The sequence below is a fragment of the Saccopteryx leptura genome, chromosome 2 (genome assembly GCF_036850995.1).
Source record: "Saccopteryx leptura isolate mSacLep1 chromosome 2, mSacLep1_pri_phased_curated, whole genome shotgun sequence".
NCBI lineage: Eukaryota > Metazoa > Chordata > Mammalia > Chiroptera > Emballonuridae > Saccopteryx > Saccopteryx leptura.
Window position 1 is genome coordinate 88,048,753 of NC_089504.1, and position 20,949 is coordinate 88,069,701.

The 20,949-nt window shown below is 38.1% G+C and overlaps 2 protein-coding genes and 1 long non-coding RNA gene across 6 annotated transcripts in view; 1 reads left to right on the forward strand and 2 right to left on the reverse strand.

The window, feature by feature from the left end:
• The window catches only part of IFT74 (intraflagellar transport 74), a 99,682-nt gene that overhangs the window by 21,628 nt on the left and 57,105 nt on the right, over positions 1-20,949 (forward strand). The window lies entirely within an intron of this gene.
• On the reverse strand, positions 2,698-4,413 carry LOC136394715 (uncharacterized). Its single transcript, XR_010749224.1, has 2 exons — positions 3,121-4,413; positions 2,698-2,731 (listed from the first exon to the last, which is right to left on the reverse strand). It is a non-coding gene; the product is annotated as an uncharacterized lncRNA (long non-coding RNA).
• LRRC19 (leucine rich repeat containing 19) lies at positions 6,002-20,402 on the reverse strand. 2 transcript variants are annotated; one of them, XM_066368290.1, is made up of 5 exons: positions 20,307-20,402; positions 12,994-13,083; positions 9,647-10,160; positions 7,778-7,966; positions 6,002-7,278 (listed from the first exon to the last, which is right to left on the reverse strand). In XM_066368290.1, the coding sequence occupies exons 2-5, from the start codon at positions 13,072-13,074 to the stop codon at positions 6,953-6,955; spliced, it is 1,110 nt and encodes a 369-aa protein (XP_066224387.1). In that variant the 5' UTR covers positions 13,075-13,083; positions 20,307-20,402; the 3' UTR covers positions 6,002-6,952. The 2 variants fall into 2 exon arrangements, with proteins under 2 accessions (XP_066224387.1, XP_066224388.1); XM_066368291.1 differs by lacking the exon at positions 7,778-7,966.

Here is a 20,949-nt window from a genome sequence, read left to right on the forward strand (position 1 = left end):
TCTTTCTGGTTCATACTGGCACCTTCTTGCTGTGCCCTCACATGTTGGAAGGGTCTGGGGAGCCCTGTGAGATCCCTTTTATAAAGGCACTAATCTCATTCATGAGGGTTGTATTTATAATGGTGACCTAATCATCTCCCCAAGGCCACACCCACTAAAATAGCATTGCCTTTGAGAATTAGGATTTTAACATGAATTTGGGAGGAATGCAAATATTCAAACAGCAGTGGTTAATGTAATATTCTATATCTACTTTTTGACTTTAATTGAATATTGTCTAAGGTATTAGAAACATCAAAGATGAGCTGCTGTATACATCCATGTACCACATATATTTTCCAAAAATTTATCAGTAATAATCTCTGTAAAAGCAAGGACAGTAATCAAAATTACCAAAATTCTACAACACAATGTATACTGTCATGTTACCTCTGCATGTACAGTAAGTATTTGATGAAGAATAGGATGTTAAAATATGATAAAATATTTGAAAGATAAATATAATTCTTATGTTAATTTAAAAAAATTTTCTTTTTCCCCATCTCTCCTTTGATGCTGCTGTAAAGTGCTATCTTAAAAATTACATGTACTGGCCCTGGCCGGTTGGCTCAATAGTGGAGCGTCAGCCTGGTGTGCAGGAGTCCTGGGTTCGATTCCCGGCCAGGGCACACAGGAGAGGCACCCATCTGCTTCTCCACCCCTTCCTCTCTCCTTCCTCTCTGTCTCTCTCTTCCCCTTCCGCAGCCAAGGCTCCATTGGAGCAAAGTTGGCCTGGGTGCTGAGGATGACTCCATGACCTCTGTCTCAGGCACTAGAATGGCTCTGGTTGCGACAGAGCAACGCCCCAGATGGGCAGAGCATCGCCCCCTGGTGGGCATGCCGGGTGGATCCTGGTTGGGCGCATACGGGAGTCTGTCTGACTGCCTCCCCGTTTCCAACTTCAGAAGAAGAAGAAAAAAAAATTACATGTACTGACCTGCCCTTTGGTGGCACAGTAGATAAAGCATCAACCTGGAACTCTGAAGTCACCAGTTCGAAACCCTGGGCTTGCCCAGTCAAGGCACATACCTGCTCCTCCCCCACTGCCTTTCTCTTTCTCTCTCTCCTCTCTCTAAAGTCAATAAATAAAATCTTTTTAAAAAGTTACATGTACTGGAAGTCTCTTCCATTTTACAAAGAAAATTTTATATTCATGGTAACCAAGCTCTCACATGAAAGTTTTCCTTTTTGCTGTTTTTCTCTTTTTAAACTATTTATGCAAATATTTATAATTTACTTTACATAAAATACTAAGGAATAAGAAATAGTAAGCTATAGCCCATTGAATACCATATAGCATTTACGACATTTAGGTCCTCATTTGTTTCATCATTTAACTGCAGTTATATAATAAATACCCAGCTCAGATTTGCAAATATTCTATGTACATGTTTCATAGATAGCTCAGATTTGCAAATATTCTATGTACATGTTTCATAGATATTTCATCCAAAATGATAAATTACAGATTATAAGTTTGAGAGTGTCATAAGTTTTTATGTCTATTTGCTTTATTTGGTTAAATAAAAAGTTCTTAAAATATTTATATGATAGTGTGTTCTGAAACTGTCAGCAGTTTCAAAACTTAATATCTCTACTTAATTGAGGCTAAGTGAAATAGGTTCTCCTAACCCTTTTATGAAGAAATTTAAATTAAGAATAAATGTGCCTGACCAGGCAGTGGCGCAGTGGATAGAGCGTCAGACTGGGATGTGGAGGACCCAGGTTCGAGATCCTGAGGTCGCCAGCTTGAGCGCGGGCTCATCTGGTTTGAGCAAGGCTCACCAGCTTGAGCCCAAGGTCGCTGGCTCGAGCAAGGAGTCATTCAGTTTGCTGAAGGCCCGTAGTCAAGGCACATATGAGAAAGCAATCAGTGAACAACTAAGGTGTTGCAAGGAAGAATTGATGTTTCTCATCTCTCTCCCTTCCTGTGTCTGTCCCTCTCTCTGACTCTGTCTCTGTCACACACAGAAAAAGAATAAATGTTATTTTTATGGTTTCCTTTTATATGCAGCAGGTGGATAGATTTATCTTAAGTGTTAATCAGATAACCATAATCTCAATAACACAATAATCGGCCTTGATACTCTTCATTCAGAGGGAGTAGGAAATGCTATACCTTGCAAAGGCAGAAACAAAAACTTCTGTTTTCATTCTATTCTATTATAGTGCCACTATTTAGTGTGATAAGACCATCTGTTACAGAACACCTGTTCATAATAAGGTAGTTGTGATATATAGCTTCAATATATTGCTATAATATTTATGCTTAGCCACTGGCTTTAATTCAGTTTCACATAGATGTATAACTAAAGATTCTCTTCCAGTTCTTATGTGTATACCTTTCTACTTTGATATTAATCAAAATAAATTATCTTTTAAAAACATGTAATTACAATTTAAACTCATTTATTTTTGTTTAGTCATATTTTTATTGAATATCCAATATTCGTTTATAAGAAACTCTTGGCTAAAAGTGATTAATGTAGTCTGTGCTGCTTCATAATCATATTTTATTTTACTGTTTCTCAAATATTAATATTTGCCTCTTAATTTCTTAAATAATCTACATAATAGATTATTTAGAAAAAGATGTCTCATGTTTCTATTATCTTACTCATAATTGAGATTGAAAACAATGAAGTATATCAGAAAATATTAATGTAAAGCTTTTATATTTTTCATTTTCATGCTTTTTTTTTTTTGCATTTTTCTGAAGCTGGAAACGGGGAGGCAGTCAGACTCCCGCATGCGCCCAACTGGGATCCACCCGGCACGCCCACCAGGGGGCGATGCTCTGCCCATCCAGGGCGTTGCTCTGTCGCGACCAGAGTCACTCTAGCGCCTGGGGCAGAGGCCAAGGAGCCATCCCCAGCGCCCGGGCCATCTTTGCTCCAATGGAGCCTTGGCTGCGGGAGGGGAAGTGAGAGACAAAGAGGAAGGAGAGGGGGAGGGGTGGAGAAGCAGATGGGCACCTCTCCTGTGTGCCCTGGCCGGGAATCGAACCTGGGACTTCCGCACGCCAGGCCGATGCTCTACCACTGAGCCAACCGGCCAGGGCCTATATTTTTTATTGAAAACATGTTTCTATAAACAAACAAATATGCATGATAAATGAGGTTTTTTTATTTCACAGAGTGTATCACATTGAACAGTTTTTATTTTCCTCAGTAGACATTTAAACTGAATTTAGTATTGCTATAACCTTTAAAATGATTTTCCTGGTCCTGGCTGGTTGGCTCAGTGGATAGAGCGTCAACCCAGCATACAGACATCCCAGGTGCAATTCCTGGTCAGGATACATGTGAGAAGTGACCATCTGCTTCTCTTCTCCTTCTCCCCTTTCTCCTCTCGCACCCTGTGGCTTGATTGATTTGAACATCAGATCCGGGCACTGAGGATAGCTCAGTTGGTCCAAGATTCAGCTTCAAGTGCTAAGGATAGATCAGTTGATTTGAGCATCAGCCCCAGATGGGGGTTGCCGAGTGGATCCCGGTCAGGGTGCATGTAGGAGTCTGTCTTTCTACCTCCCCTCCTCTCACTTAAAAAAATGATTTTTTTGCAGCATGTAACATGCATCTACATTATTTTTAGTCTCTTTTCTCTAAGACAGTACCAGGTAGATATATTTTTATTCCTTTTTTAATTAAGTTTATTGGGGTGACATTGGTTAATAAAATTATATAATCTTAAGTGTACATTTCTATGATAGATCATCTATATTGCATACACATTTTAAAAACTATTATAGGGAAATTGAATATACAAAAAAACACACAAAATAATATACTATAGTTCTTTGTAGCTGTATCCCAGCTTCATCAGTTTATATTCAATCCTGCTCTATCCACATCTGTAGCCATTGTTCCCTTTCCTGTATTATGAAGAAAATCTAAAACATCATTTCACCCATAAATACATGTTAGTGTTTTAGAGATATTTTCCTGTAAAACATATAGGTAAATACATTCAGTCTTTCCACATATCATATATTTTGCTAGTGTTAGTTTTGGGGGTTCTTTGGTTTTGTTTGGTTTTTCTTTAGTGAGAGACAGAGATAGACCAGGAAGGAAGAGATAAGAAGCATCAGCTCTTAGATGTGACACTTTAGTTATTCATTGATAGTGCCTTAGACTGTGGGGCTCCAACTGAGCCAGTGACCCCTTGCTCAAGCCAGCAACTTTGGGCTTCAAGCCAGCGACCTTTGGACTTAAGCCGGCAACCTCAGGGTTTCAAATCTGGGTGTTCAGTCTCCCAGGTGGACGCTCTATTCACGCACCACTGCCTGGTCAGGTCAGGCTTGTTCTTTTTGTTTTTGGAGGGAGAGAGAAAGATCGATTTCTTATTCACTCACTCGCGCATTCATTGGTTGATTCTTTTTTTTTTTTTCCCCTAAACTGGAAACGGGAGGCAGTCAGACAGACTCCCGCATGCGCCTGACCGGGATCCACCCGGCATGCCCACCAGGGGTCGATGCTCTGCCCCTCTGGAGCGTCACTCTGTTGCATCCAGAACCATTCTAGCGCCTGAGGCAGAGGCCACAGAGCCAACCTCAGCGCCCAGGCAATCTTTGCTCCAATGGAGCCTTGGCTGCGGGAGGGGAAGAGAGAGACAGAGAGGAAGGAGAGGGGGAGGGGTGGAGAAGCAGATGGGCGCTTCTCCTGTGTGCCCTGGCCAGGAATCGAACCAGGGACGCCCGCACGCCAGGCCGACGCTCTACCGCTGAGCCAACCGGCCAGGGCCCATTGGTTGATTTTTTTTTTTTAATTTTTATTTATTCATTTTTAGAGAGGAGAGAGAGAGACAGAGAGGGAGAGAGAGGAGAGAGAGACAGAGAGAGAGAAGGGGGGAGGAGCTGGAAGCATCAACTCCCATATGTGCCTTGACCAGGCAAGCCCAGGGTTTCGAACCGGCGACCTCAGCATTTCCAGGTTGATGCTTTATCCACTGCGCCACCACAGGTCAGGCCATTGGTTGATTCTTGATGTGTCCTGACCAAGGATTGAACTCGCATCCTTGGCACAAAGGACACTGCTCCAACCAACTGAGCTACTCGGCCAGTGCCTATTACAGTTTTTTTTTGTTTTTTTTTTTAAACTTTTTGCTAGTTTTTTTTTTAAATTTTTTATTTTATTTTATTTATTCATTTTTAGAGAGGAGAGAGAGAGGGAGAGAGATAGATAGAGAGGGAGAGAGGAGTGGGGAGGAGCTGGAAGCATCAACTCCCATATGTGCCTTGACCAGGCAAGCCCAGGGTTTCAAACGGGCGACCTCAGCATTTCCAGGTCGACGCTTTATCCACTGCGCCACCACAGGTCAGGCCTATTACAGTTTTTAATGCCACTTTTGGAATTGAGTTAATAAAATTATGTTTACAAATAATTGATTATAAGGAATTGGCAAATAATTCACTTTCAGACTATTCCTGTAATAGTCTTAAGGCCAGTGTTTTCCAAACTATGTTCTTTGTACCCTTATTGTACTACTAACTCTTAGGCATACCTCAAAGAAAGGATTTATTGTCAAGGGTGGAAAAATCTTGATACTTTGCTTCTGAAGATCAGAGAGCAGTTTAGCTTAGTAAAGTTTTGTATGAGTCTTAGAGTAAAGAATTTTGGTTCACTTTGTTTAAACCCAGTATTTCCTATAGTAATAAATTAATTCTATGGTAATTTGACTATGTACCTTTTTCCTCCCTCTAAATATTTTTTTTTAAGTGAGAGAGAAAGAGAGAGGGACAGAGAGGAAGCGAGAGAGATGAGAAGCATCAACTCATAGTTGTGGCACCTTAGTTGTTCATTGCTTCCTCATATGTGCCTTGACTGGTGGGCTCCAGCTGAGCTAGTGATTCCTCACTCATGCCAGCAACCTTGGGTTCAAGCCAGTGACTATGGGGTCATAGCTATGATCCCACGCTCAAGCCAGCAACCTTGGGGTTTTAATATTAACCTTGGGGCTGTAAATATACTTCTTACAAAAATTAGGGGATATTTTATTGCTCCATATTCATTTTTAAGGATTCCCTAATTTTTGTGATACTTCTGAATGTCTCGCGAAGATAATGTTCTAGAAAACAATTTGGGAAGCATTCCTCCATCTATAGGATCCTGAACAGCTGTTCACGGACCTACTAAAGGTTTCTCAGCCCTACCACAAACTCATTTGAATAAAAATCTCCCAAAGAGAGGCAGAAATATGTATTTCTTTTAATAAAACTTATGGATAATTGTGATACTTTGGACACCACCATACTATGATATATTTATTCTGTTGTGAGAATCCTGCATTATGTTGACAATTTTTTTATAATCCAAATTCTTAGTAACTTATTAAGGTTTGTACCTGTTCATTGTGCTGTGCTTTAAATTGTTAACTAAATTTTCAGGAAATTTATTGTGCTACTTCAGGAAGCTTTTAAAAAAAATGTTTTCCAATTTTATTAATTCATTCTGTGAGCATAAAAAAAATCCAAGTGTATTGTCAGTATAAGTTATCTCTGTTCCTTACTCTAACTTGTGATATAAATTCAAAACCTTTATATCTCTACTGATTCTAATCACTAAAACTTAAATTTGTATGTATTATGTCAAATATCTGACCTAAATGATAATCAGTTCATTATAATTAATAATTTACTTTAGGGTTTTGTTTTTTTTACTAATATGTATGGTCTCCTAAATACTGCAGAGAATAGTAATGCTAGTATTATAATTGTTAGCTACCAAGGAATGTCAGTTACTACTATTTGAACTTTTTCAATTCCAATAAGAAAAACATAATTTTATGATATTTAGGTGTGTTGCAATTAATAAGAAGGTCTACCAGCTATAGTTTAGTATGACATATGAAAATCTCCAGGTCTAAACTCTGAGTGATCTATTACATTTTTTAAAGAATCAAACATTAAAAGAAGTTAATTTTCTTCATGTAATTTATGAGTATCTATATATATATCTTCAATAAACCCATCGTCATCTAGTACAAATGAATGTAGTTGTTCAAATATTGTAGTATCTTCAGAGTTTGTATCTGGCATCTGTGAAAGAGAACTTGGATTTTCGGTAAAACCATTTTCATAGGTTTCTGCTTCATGCTCTTCAAGGCGATGATGATTATAACTAAGCAGAAAATTATACCATATTGGGCATTTGACAGCTAGAAAAATGAGGAGTGAAGTCATCAGCACAGAGACTACAACACCAACAAGAAAAGCCCAGCTTTTTCCAAGAGGTTCATATTCTGAAATAGGATAGAAAAGAGAGAATATGATAAAGGGAGAGAAGGAAGATATTTTGTTAAATTGACAAAAAAATTTACATATCCCAACTCCCCAATGTTGATATCGGAAATGAATGTACATTATAATTTTCTTTAAACAAAAGTTACTAAAACTACAATATAAAAATATTTCATGGACCGGTGTAAGAATATCTTTTTTTAAATAATGTGTATCTTTTCAGGTATTGTTGATTTGTTCACCTAGGAACATTATTGATTTATACCTTGACTAGTTAAAATTAAGGCTAAGAGAAGTTAAATAATTTGCCTAGTAGCATTTGGGTGGTAACTAGCAGAGCGTGCTTTGGAAACCAAGTATTTTGTAAGTCTTTTGTTGAGATGAAGAATTATACTTTTACATTGTTTCTAGTAACTTAAAATGCAGAAAAATGAGAACTACCTTAGTTCATTTAGTATGCTACCTACCTTTAGCACTTGATATTCAAAACCAGTATATTACCTGAATTTCTTGTTAAGTTATTCAAAGAGTTATTAAATGTTGAATTGCTAATGGACTGAAAATTAAGATGAAGGTCTTCAGTTACAGGTGAAAGAAATTTTGAGTAACATTCAGCCTTAAAAGGTACTGTTTTGATATTGTAGCACTTCAGGATATCTGGGTACTTGCACAGGGTGATGTTCTCATTTTCTAGTAAATCAAATAATAAATTAAGATATATTATGGGAAATAAAATTATGATTAACAACATTTTATAATTATTTTTATTCATAATTTTTTGGCATGTCATTATTAGATTCTATAAGAAAGAAACTCAAATTACCTAACAACACAAGGGAATGATGCATATTCCTGTTTATAAAGTCATTTGATAAATGTAGTTTAAGTACAGTATCTGTTTATTGTTTAGTTTGTGTTAGTAAAGATGTTATGATTAAGATTGTGATGAAAATCTTGATCTCAGTCAGAGTATCATTTGCAGTTAAGAAAGTGAGGCACCTGTTTTCACCTACTTTCTGACAGAATATCCTAAGAAAAGGAAGTACTTAAAAAAATTAGTCTCAGGTATTAAAAATGCAAACTTAACACATGAAGTGACAGTATCATTTTACATGTATAGAAAACTTAAATTTCTTTTTCTCGTTCTTTCTGGAGAGGCAGAGGGAAGCATCTATTCAGCAATTGTATTTCAGTGTTTCTTCCTGTTCCCTTAAACAGGAATAGTTTATTTTATTGTATTTTATTTTTGCGAGAGATACAGGAAGGGAGAGAGATAAGAAGCATCAACTCATAGTTGTATCACTTTAATTGTTCATTGATCGCTTCTCATATGTGCTGCTTTTTTTCTTTTTTTTTTTTTTTGAGTAGGGGAGGCAGAGATAGACTCCTGCATGCGCCCTGACCGGATCCACCTGGCAAGCCCACTATGGAGTGATGCTCTGCCCATCTAGGACCTTGCTCTCTTGCTCAGTGACTGAGCACTTCTTAGCACCTAAGGCAGAGGCCATGGTGACATCCTCAGTGCCAGGGGCCAACTCACTCTAGTTGAGTCATGGCTGCAGGAGGGGAAGAGGTAGAGAAGCATATGAGTGCTTCTCCTAAGTGCCCTGTCCGGGAATTGAACTCAGGATGTTCAGATGCCAGCCAATGCTGTACCACTGAGCCAACTGGCAGGGTTATATGTGCCTTGACCAGGGGGCTCCAGCCAAGCCAGTGACCCCTTGCTCAAGCTAGCAACCATGGGATCTTGTGGATGATTCTGTGCTCAAGCCGGCTACCCTGTTTTCAAGCTGGCAAGCTTGCACTCAAGCCTGGACCTAGAGATTTCAAACTTGGTACCTCAGTGTACCAGATCAATGGTCTATCCACTGTGCCACCACTCTTCGGGCAATAGTTTCTTTTATTTAAATAAATGAAATAAGGCCCTGGCCGGTTGGCTCAATAGTAGAGCATTGGTCCGGCGTGTGGAAATCATAGATTCGATTTCTGGCCAGGGCACACAGGAGAAGTGCCCATCTTCTCCATCCTTCCCCCTCTCCTCTCTCTCTCTCTCTCTCTCTCTTCCCTTCCCACAGCCAAGGCTCCATTGGAGCAAGGTTGGCCTGGGCACTGATGATGGCTCCATGGCCTCTGCCTCAGGCGCTAGAATGGCTCCTGTTGCAACAGAGCAATGGCCCAGATGGGCAGAGCATCGCTCCCTAGTGGGCATGCCAGGTGGATCCCGGTTGGGCACATGCAGGAGTCTGTCTCTGCCTCCCTGCTTCTCACTTCAGAAAAATTAAAAAAAAAAAATGAAATGAGAAACATTTCTGGGGTGAAACAACTAAAAATCAATCACATTGTGGGTTTGATTAAATTATGATAACTTACCTAGTGTCACAGTTGATGTGTTTAACCAATTCTGCAAATTCAGTAAACTACAAGAGCAGTTCCATGGATTCCCATATAAAATGATTGACTCCAGATGAAACAGTTGTGGCACATCAAAGTAGCTTATCAAATTGCCTTGCAGATTCAGAAGTCTCAGGTTTTTGAGAGGCATAAATATGTCAGGATTCAGTTGTAATATTTTGTTTTGGCAGAGATACAATTGTAGTAGTTTATTTAAACCTATAAATGCACCCTGTTGAATTACGTGGATGGAATTTCTACAAATATTTAAAATTTTTAGATTGGAGAGGTTACCAAAACTATTATTATGTAAGATACTGACATTGTTCTCAATCAGATAGAGCTCAGTGAGTAAATAATACTTTTGCAGAACACTTGCATCCCTACTATTCAGAGTAATTTTGTTATAACTGAGATCAAGTATAGTAACATCTGTACTGATATCCACTGGAATCAAAGAATAATTCTTTTCAGTGAAATTACATTTGACTTCCTAAAAAAGAAAAAAATTAGAAATGCATTAATCAGAAAAATATTAACAGAATTTTCAAAATTTTATATTCTGGCAATTAAACACCTGAAGGAAACTGTGTGAAAAAAACTGTATCATTTTTTATTATTACAATTTGAAAAAGGAAAGGCAAATACTTTTCTTTCTTTATTGGGAAAAAAATACTGAAGAGTAAGGAAATTACATAGATTTGAGCAAGGAGATTCTAGTTTGTCATATAGGCATCTTCTGTTATATAAATATAAACATTACAGAATGAAAAACTTGGTATAGTCCCATTGGTATGTGTGGAAATACATGATATATACTAATTGATTTAACTTATTCAGTGTGTGGGATTGACATTTATAATGAAATTATTTTAAAATATGTAATTTAAAAAAAATATGTAATTTAAAAATATGTGGTGGCTCTGGTCAGGTGGCTTAGTGGATAAAGCATTATCCCCACTGACCAAGATCTCTATTTCAATGCCCAGGAAGGGCACTTAGGAGAAGCAATCAATGAGTGAACAAGTAAATGGAACAATTAAATAGAACGAGTTGATGCTTCTCTCTCCCTCTCCCTCCTTCTCTCTTTCTCTCTCTCTCCTTCCCTCTCTTCCTCTCCCTTCTTCTCCCTCTTTCTCTCTCTTCCTCTCCCTCTCTCATCCTCTCTCTCCCTCTCTCTAGTCCTTTCTTGCCCCCTCTTTTCCCCTCCCTCCCTCTTCCTTTTTTCCTCTCTCCCCTCCTCTTTCTCTTAAATCAGTGGAAAAAAAGTTCTGGTATTACTATTTTATCTTTTAATATTTTTCAATTACAGTTGATATACATTATTATATTAGTTTAATGTGTGCAACATAGTGATTAGAAATTTTTTAAATATTTTATTTATTGATTTTAGAGAGAGAGAAGGGAAGAGGAGCGGGAAGCATCAACTTTTAGTAGTTTCTCTCTCGGTTGTACCTTGACCAGGCAAGCCCAGGGTTTTGAACCAGTGACCTCAGCATTCCAGGTTAATGCTTTATCCACTGTGCCACCACAGGTCGGGCTATAGTGATGAGAAATTTATATAACTTACAAAGTGATCATCCTAAGTCTAGTACCTATATGACACTATACATAGTTTATAATAAGGAATTTTTAAAAATTAGCAGAGCTACCAACAGTATACCTAGAGTTATTAATTAAACATAGTACTTAATTATATTGATATAACTTTAGAAGCTTAATAGCTCAAAGTTGGGTATTTTAAAAGAAGATATTTATCGTATAACAAAAATTAAACCATAGATTGAATTTAAAGAGCCAAACAGCATGAAGTACTTTCCTTATATGGATATAGAAGTAAAGAAATTGTTCTTATTTTGACTGTTTTTGCCATTGAAATGTCACTCCCCCTTAATAATAATAATGCAGCAACAGTATTTCTCATAAATGGGATTTAAAATTTCCTCCATTTTTAGTGTGTGTTTTTTTGTTTGTTTGTTTTGTTTTTTTACAGAGACAGAGAGAGAGTCAGAGAGAGGGATAGACAGGGACAGACAGACAGGAACGGAGAGATGAGAAGCATCAATCATTAGTTTTTCGTTGCACGTTGCAACACTTTAATTGTTCACTGATTGCTCTCTCATACGTGCCTTGACTGTGGGCCTTCAGCAGACCGAGTAACCCCTTGCTTGAGCCAGCGACCCTGGGCTCAAGCTGGTGAGCTTTTGCTCAAACCAGTTGAGTCCGTGCTCAAGCCGGCGACCTCAGGTTCTCCAACCTGGGTCTTCCGCATCCCAGTCCAACGCTCCATCCACCTCGCCACCGCCCAGTCAGGCTTTAGTATGGTTTTTATGTCTTGAAACTATCTCTGCCCTGACCAGATAGCTCAATTGATTAGAACTTCGTCCCGAAGCACAGAGGTTGTTGGTTCAAGCCCCAGTCAGGGCACATACAGAAACAGATCAAATTTACAGATTTCTTTATTTCCCCACCGCTTTATTTTAAGAGAGAGGAAGGGGGAGAGAGAGAGAAGCATCAACGCGATGTCTCAGTTATGCACCCATTGATTGCTTCTCATATGTGCCCTGATGGGCTCAAACCTGAGACCCCAGGATTGAACCAGTGACGTCGGTGCTCCAGTATGACACTTCATCCTCTGCGCCACTGGTCAGGGCACAGATTTCTTCAACTCAGTTTTTAAAAAATGAAGGCTGCTTCTGTCAAATTAGAATCTGGCTCAGAGAGGACAGATTTTGTATAATCAAACTGACTAAAGAGTTTTGATTGCTTGTTTTTTGTTGTTGTTTGGGTTTCTTTTTCTTTTTTTTTTATTGCCTTGGTATATTCAAAGTGTATCTTTGAAAATATTTCACTGTCTTGATTTTAAAAACTTACTTTTATAAACTTTTAAAACTTTTGCCCTGGTTAGATATCTCGGTTGGTTAGAACGTCATCCCGAACCACAGGGGTTTCCAGTTTGATCCCCAGTCAGAAACAGGTTGATGTTCCTTTCTCTCTGACTCTCTCTCTTTCTGTCTCCCTCCCTTCTCGCTAAAACCAATAAATAAAAATAAAATAAATAAAAAACTTATAAAAATGCAATCAATACTTCAAATGCTGTAGAAATGTTTACCTGAACCGTATGTACAGTACTCTATCAATGTCACCTCATTAAATTTAATTTCTAAATAAAAAAATAAAACAGTTTATTCAGTCACAATCCCAAAGAGGCATATTTTGGGGGCAGCAAAATCTTTTCCAATTCAGAGACACACATAATTCATAAATACATATATATATATATGTATTTCATGCAATTTACTAAAAAAGAAAGAAGAAAAACTTACTGTTTTAGAGGTCTGGACTTCATCTGATAAAAACAACATGGAGAGGGGCCAAAACAAGATCAGGATGCATGTAGTTTTCATATCTCAGGCCTGATAGAAAAGAGTATTTTCTTCTCAATAGGAGACTAGAACTTATGAATTGTTGATGACATTTTGATTTCCTTTTTCTCCTTTTAATATCTATTTTTTCTTAAACTATATAAAATATGAAACAACTACATGTCCCCTCACCTTCCCTATACTCTAATCTTAACAAACTAGAAAGCTTCTGTGGAGAATGAAAGAGTATTTTTTAGTGACTCATTACTTCCTAGATCTATTGAAAGGAACTTTAAAACAATTGAAGTGTTTGTACACTTTAAAGTTTTAGTATAGGTACACAAAATAAAGTCCAGAGGAATATATATATGTGTGTGTGTGTGTATGTGTGTGTGTGTATATATATATATATATATATATATATTTATTTATTTATTTATATGTGTATGTAAATATATTATATTGCTACTTATTTTTTTTTTTTTTGTATTTTTCTGAAGCTGGAAACGGGGAGAGACAGACAGACTCCCGCATGCGCCCGACCGGGATCCACCCGGCACGCCCACCAGGGGCGACGCTCTGCCCACCAGGGGGCGATGCTCTGCCCCTCCAGGGCATCACTTAGCCGCGACCAGAGCCACTCTAGCGCCTGGGGCAGAGGCCAAGGAGCCATCCCCAGCACCCGGGCCATCTTTGCTCCAATGGAGCCTCGGCTGCGGGAGGGGAAGAGAGAGACAGAGAGGAAGGAGGGGGAGGGGTGGAAAAGCAAATGGGCGCTTCTCCTATGTGCCCTGGCCGGGAATCGAACCCGGGTCCCCCGCACGCCAGGCCGACGCTCTACCGCTGAGCCAACCGGCCAGGGCCATATTGCTACTTATTGATCTTTTAATTTTATGTGTTCTTTAAATGGTATTATCTATTTACCTACAAATGTGGAAGATGAGCCTGAAGCTCTCCTTCAAACTCTCCCTTACCTTCATCTCTAACACAACAAATATTTATATATATATGTCTTGTTTGTTCATTCTTCAAACATAGTTACTTACCTATAATTTTGGTAAGATGAGTATTCAGTGTTTATTCTATCACAAATGTATAAATGCTACCAGTGACTGAGCCATTAACAGGATTACTTTTCTGTTCCTGCTCCCATTTTTTTTTTAGGGTTTTTTTTTTGTTTTGTTTTTTTGTATTTTTCTGAAGCTGGAAACGGGGAGAGACAGTCAGACTCCCGCATGCGCCCGACCAGGATCCACCTGGCATGCCCACTAGGGGCGACGCTCTGCCCACCAGGGGCGACGCTCTGCCCACCAGGGGGCGATGCTCTACCGCGACCAGAGCCACTCTAGCGCCTGGGGCAGAGGCCAAGGAGCCATCCCCAGCGCCCGGGCCATCTTTGCTCCAATGGAGCCTTGGCTGCAGGAGGGGAAGAGAGAAACAGAGAGGAAGGGGGGGGGGTGGAGAAGCAAATGGGCGCTTCTCCTATGTGCCCTGGCCGGGAATCGAACCTGGGTCCCCCGCACGCCAGGCCGACGCTCTACCGCTGAGCCAACCGGCCAGGGCCATATTGCTACTTATTGATCTTTTAATTTTATGTGTTCTTTAAATGGTATTATCTATTTACCTACAAATGTGGAAGATGAGCCTGAAGCTCTCCTTCAAACTCTCCCTTACCTTCATCTCTAACACAACAAATATTTATATATATGTCTTGTTTGTTCATTCTTCAAACATAGTTACTTACCTATAATTTTGGTAAGATGAGTATTCAGTGTTTATTCTATCACAAATGTATAAATGCTACCAGTGACTGAGCCATTAACAGGATTACTTTTCTGTTCCTGCTCCCATTTTTTATTAGGGTTTTTTTTTTTTTTTTTTTGTATTTTTCTGAAGCTGGAAATGGGGAGAGACAGTCAGACTCCCGCATGCGCCCGACCAGGATCCACCTGGCATGCCCACCAGGGGCGACGCTCTGCCCACCAGGGGGCGATGCTCTGCCGCGACCAGAGCCACTCTAGCGCCTGGGGCAGAGGCCAAGGAGCCATCCCCAGCGCCCGGTCCATCTTTGCTCCAATGGAGCCTTGGCTGTGGGAGGGGAAGAGAGAAACAGAGAGGAAGGAGGGGGGGGGTGGAGAAGCAAATGGGCGCTTCTCCTATGTGCCCTGGCCGGGAATCAAACCCAGGTCCCCCACACGCCAGGCAGACGCTCTACCGCTGAGCCAACTGGCCAGGGCCTGCTCCCATTTTTTTGTTGTTGTTGAATTAATTGTAGTTTTTTTTATGCACTTAGTTTTCTTTTTTTTAATAAATTTATACCCATACTCTTACCTAACAAATTACTCAATAGTTTATGCATTTTAGATATTTAATCTGTGTAATCTGCTCAAAGAAGTCTCATCCGGAGCCTGATGCCATGCTGTACCCTAAATGAGTTGATGATGACTAGGCCTCTACACAGCTTCTGACTTCCACTCTCCTTTTGCCCTCATCATAGACATTCCCTTTTGTTTTTATTACTGGATTCCTGTTTTCTAGAATGCTCTGTTTTGTATTACTGCTTTTTTAAATAAAGTTGCCTGCAATAACTTCCTGAGAAGGTGTATAGGTGGGAAACTATTTTAGACCTTGAAATAAAAGTATAAGTAGAAAATAGTTTTCCCTTAAAATGTTGATGGCATTGCCCAATTGTCTTTGGATTTCTAGTATTACTGTTAAGAACTCTGAAGCTATGCCATTCTAATTCTTTATTCTCTAATGTAACTCGCCTCTTAACCTTCAAAGCTTTTAATAGTCTGAAATTTCACAATCTTCTGTGAGAGTCTGTTTCATTCATACAACTGTGTACTCAGTGGGTGCTTTCAATATGGAAGCTATGTCCTTCAGTGCTGGGAAATTTTCTGAATTATTTCATTGATGATACTGATAATTTTCTTCCTCATTTTTTAAAAGTCTCACTGTTCTTTCTAGAATTGCTTTAATTAGGTGTTGGTTCTCCTGGAATGATTGTCTGATTTTTTCTGTGTCATTTCTGTGTGTTTTCACCCTGCTTTCTGGGTGATAGCCTCAACTTTATCTTTAAACTCTTAAATTTTTTTTTTCCAGTCATCATTTTAATTCTAAGAGCTCTCTTCGTTCTCTGAAAATTTTCTTTAATAGTGTCCTGTGGCATAAATTATCTTTTCTTATTGTGTCTTGTATCATTTGCTTTCTTTTTCCTTGAATAGCCCCTATGTCTTCATGTTATGCTTTTCCACTTTATTTTGGTCTGTATCTTTTATATTTGAGACTTTCTTCATATATCTGTTAATATTTGGTTTGGAACTTAAAGATAAGACTGGGAAACAAAAATCTAATTGAAAACTGCTTTTGTGCAAGTCTTCCTTTAACGTTAACTGTAGAGTAAACCTGCTGGACTATTTTCTTGGGTAATTCCAAAATATCATTATCTTTAGATCTTTTCTCTTGGGCTAGTTGGATTCCCCAGAATGACTTTTCTAATCTACCTGAACAGATATGGCTAGGTGGTCAGCATTTTGAGAGCTGAGTGATGAAAAGGTGGATTTATCTTGATAATTAGTATATAAACTTTAACTCACTTTCCCTGTTTTTGGCACAACAGTCTTGCACACCCTTGTGCTTAGTGCCCAAATTTCCTTTATTTTCCCCAGAGGAAAAAAGCCGTAATCTTCTGTGTATGTAGGAGAGGACCTTTACCTGACTGGGCAGAGGCAGGGAGGAAGACTTTCAAATATGTTTTATTTAGCCTTCTCTACTTCGGAACACCTGGTGCTGTCAGTTTCTGGGCCCTGTAAGAGTTTTGCAGTATAAACCAAGTGGCTTCTCATCTCTCTTCACTACTGGTTTGGGAATATTTTCTTTCCAGTTAGTTTCCACTTAACTTTATAGTTTCTAAGTTTTATTGCTGTTGCCTCATCTTTCATTTTCTTTGTTCTTATGAGTTTATACTCTTTAGTACCTTTTATTTTTATTTGAGTCAAGTTTGGGGCAGGAGTCTGGGTTAATGGGTCATTTAAGTATGCTATCTTTCACTGGAAGTCGCCATTTATTTGAATAAATTCTTGCTAAATAGTACTTTCCATTTATTGATTTTATTCATGACCTTCATGTTTCTTTTAATCTGATTTTTAAAAGTCTACACTAAAAACTATGCTGCAATCAAATGATCCGTTTGAAAAATATGACTATATCCTGTTAATATCATTCTTAGTGGCTTTCTAAAATTTGAGTCTTATTTTTCTTTTGAGCCTTTTTGTGGCTTATGCCACAATTAAGTTACTTATGATTTTTAAGGAAAAATTTGTTCTAATAGAGAAGGAAGTAGAAAACTATTCACAATGACCAAGTCTCCTTTTACCTTACCAAGTCTGTTACCTCATTAGCAATGAGGTACTTAATGTTATTCTGATACTAGTCTATTCTAGTTAATCAACTCTTTACCTTCATTTTGTTGATCTGTTTATGCCTATTCCCCTTCTTCTTTCTCTATTTCTGTAGTTAAATCAAATTTATTAGGAGAAAAGCCATTGTTTCTCCTAGATTTTACAACTTGGATGTAGATCATAACAGAATTCCTTTTAGAGTCAGAAATGATTTCAAGTTATCACTAACTTCAGACTATTGCTCACAGAAGGGGTCCCTAAATCATACATAAAAGGTATTTGACCCATGTTTTGTGATCTTTAGGAATCTGTGCAGCCCCTTCATTGGTTTGTTTCAGTGTTTCTCAGTGTTGTAGTGAAGTTCTTACTGATGTCTCAGGTGGGGTGCAGATGTGGGTAAAATAGTGATGAATGAGGAAGAAGTAAATAGGATAGGATCATAATAAAAAGAAGCAGATAAGCTACAGAGAAAATTAGCTGCCCTGGCCTCTGGCTAGAGCTTTAGCCCAGCATGTTGACATCCCCAGTTTGATCCCTGGTCGGGGCACACATAGGAAGTTGCCATCTGCTTCTCTCCCCCTCCCTTTTCCCCTGTTCTCTCTCTTCCCCTCTCATAGCCAGTGGCTTGACTGGTTCAAGTGTTGGCCCCGTGCACTCAGAATAGCTCAGTTGGTCTGAACTATTACTATTACTTAGAGCCTTAGGCTCTAAGGATAGCTCAGTTGATTCGAGCATTGGTGCCAGATGGGGGTTGCTAGGTGGATCCCGGTTGGGGCACATGAGGGAGTCTGTCTCTATCTCCCCTCCTCTCACTTAAAAAAAAAATGAACTGAATTTAAAAGTTGATATGTAATAGAAGTAGCTGAAGAAGGTAATGAAGGTTAAGCAGGATGATGAGCCTATGTAGAAATAGAGACAGGATCCTCTTGTATTTATTATCTTTGTCATCTGTTTAATATCAATACTAATGATGATTTTCTCCAGTTTGCTAAAGGAAATAGAATTATAAGGATTAGAAAAGAAATATTTGTTCTATTTGATAAATTTTAAAGTAAGAAGCAGTATATGCTCAGAGTTTAAGGTAGATTCTATACAAAAAAGCATTCAGCAATCTAAAGCATTAGGTCTAAAGCTATGAAATGCATTGATTGAGCCCCATGATTAATGGGGGTTTTCGTATATTTGTTTGTCTTTTGAAAGGGGAAAGATTGAGAGAAGGGAGTAGATATTGACCATCATGACACTGAATGATAAATCCCTAGACAGAAGAAACATTTGCTATCATTACTGGCTGTCTTGAAATCAGACTGGAACAACAACTGGCTAGCCAGTAGATTATGAAGGAATTGTTCTTAAGTCAGTTTACCCCAGGGGTCTCAAACTCGCGGCCCACGGGCCGCATGCGGCCCGCCGAACAATTTTGTGCGGCCAGCAGACTAATCCACGAAGTTCAAAATATTTTGGATAAAATTAAGTAAGCCTAGGGGCCTACTTGTACTTTTCATTTCTCTAGCATCCTAGCTAGATATTAGCTTAGTTAACAGCAGTTGTGATGCGAACTACAGTTTCTGGTTGTTTTGTGACACTGAGTAAACTGCATGTATGATTGTGCTTGTTGTACTGATTTTTTTTTTTTCAACTGCAGTGAGAAAAGTGTTGCGTAACAGTTGCCTTTTGTAGACCTAGTTAGGCCCGCCGAAAGGCTGTGATCTTGCTCTGCGGCCCACATGCTGAGTTGAGTTTGAGACCCCTGGTTTACCCCATTTGAAAAAGTTGATTTAAAGAGAAGACAGTTGTTACCAACTTTTTCTCCCTATAGGATTTTTTCTCAATTTGAAATTTATTTTTGAAATTGGGTTTAAATTTATTGATTGAAAAATAGAGAACAAATAGAATATCAGTTTCTTTCAATTATTTCACAAACTGTGCCCTTTTACATAGTCTACAACCTATATAAAGAGAAAACGCTTTATACAAGAGGAAATGGTAGATAATTGAAAATGAAACTGTTGTTCTTAGTGCAGTTTTTAAGTACAAGTTTCTTAGGAGTTTTTGGTTATTTGCTTTATATGACTACTATATACTATGAAATGAAAATATGCCGCAATTGCCCTGACCAGCTAGCTTTGTTGGTTAGAGCGTCACCCTGAAACACAGAGGGTGTCGGTTCAATCCCCAGTCAGGGCGCATACAGGAACAGATTAATGTTCTTGTGTATGTCTCTCCCTCCCTCCCTCTTCTCCCTTCTCCCTTCCTCCCTCTCTAAAAATATATGCTGCAATTATTTTGGTTTTGTTAAATCATTCTGCCATGAAATATTTTAGATATTTATGCTAAATATCAATGTACCGTATTTTGCAATAAGGTGTTAATAACTCACAATTAACTTCACCCTTGTAATTTACCATTTTATAGGTGGAGTTTTGTTTTGTTTTGTTTTATTTTTTCAGTTTAAAAACTTTTATAATGGAAAATTTCAAGAAAAAAACCTAAGTAAGGAGTATAGTTACCATCCAATTTCAACAATTATCTACTGGTAGCCAGTCTTTTATTGTACTACAAATTTGTTTTTAAGTTAATTTCACTTCAGAATGCTCTGTGATTAACATGTTTCAAAATAAAAAGATCTGGTAAATTTGATTAGAGGAAACCTTTTATGAAAAAAATAATTTTATTACATTATAACTTTTTTGGAGAAAGATTGTTGGCCATTCTAAGGTTAATATCTCTAAAATAGTGTATAAAAATTAATATTTTCTGCTCTTTCATCACATAGTAAAGGCAAAGCTTTTTGTACAGACAGCAAACAAATATGATTTTTTTAAAAATTTCAGCAACAACTACCAAACCTGTAAATATATAAGATCTTACCTTTATTTTTCTTGTCTCTGAGACTGGTGTGCCAAGGAATCCATTCTGTTTCTCCTGAAAAGTATGTCATATGATTGCATTTCACTTTGTTTTAACCTTTGTACTCAGTGAACTGATGATTAAAAAAATTAAAAACTGGACTTCCTTAGCAAAAGATTGACTAGAAGAATAATTTCTTAAAGTCATCTTTCACTTTTTTTAATAGAACAAGGTAGTTTGCGTAACCTTAATGCTTACTCTTAAAAAATTTAAATATTAACAAATTTACTTTGTGAGTTAAAGTATATAAGTTTGAGAATGCATACTTTAAAGATATGTAGCTAAATTGATTGAAATGTTACTCCTAAAGGTATTTTGTGTTTGGAAAGATACTAGTTGAAAAGATACCACCAAGTTTAGCACTACACTTAGTTTCAACTTTGTTATTTACTCATTTTTATGACACCATGATTGGTGATTTACTGCCAAGTTATTACAGGAACAAAGTGCTCAAAACATTTGACAGTTGACCATTATGTGGACTTCAGAAAATTAGTTAGCTTCCTTGTGCTGTTAACTTCTCTGTAAAATGGAATGCTGTACACTAGTTCCCATCTAACTACACTGAAAGACCTATCAGGCAAAAATAAGGCTAAGAGTAATT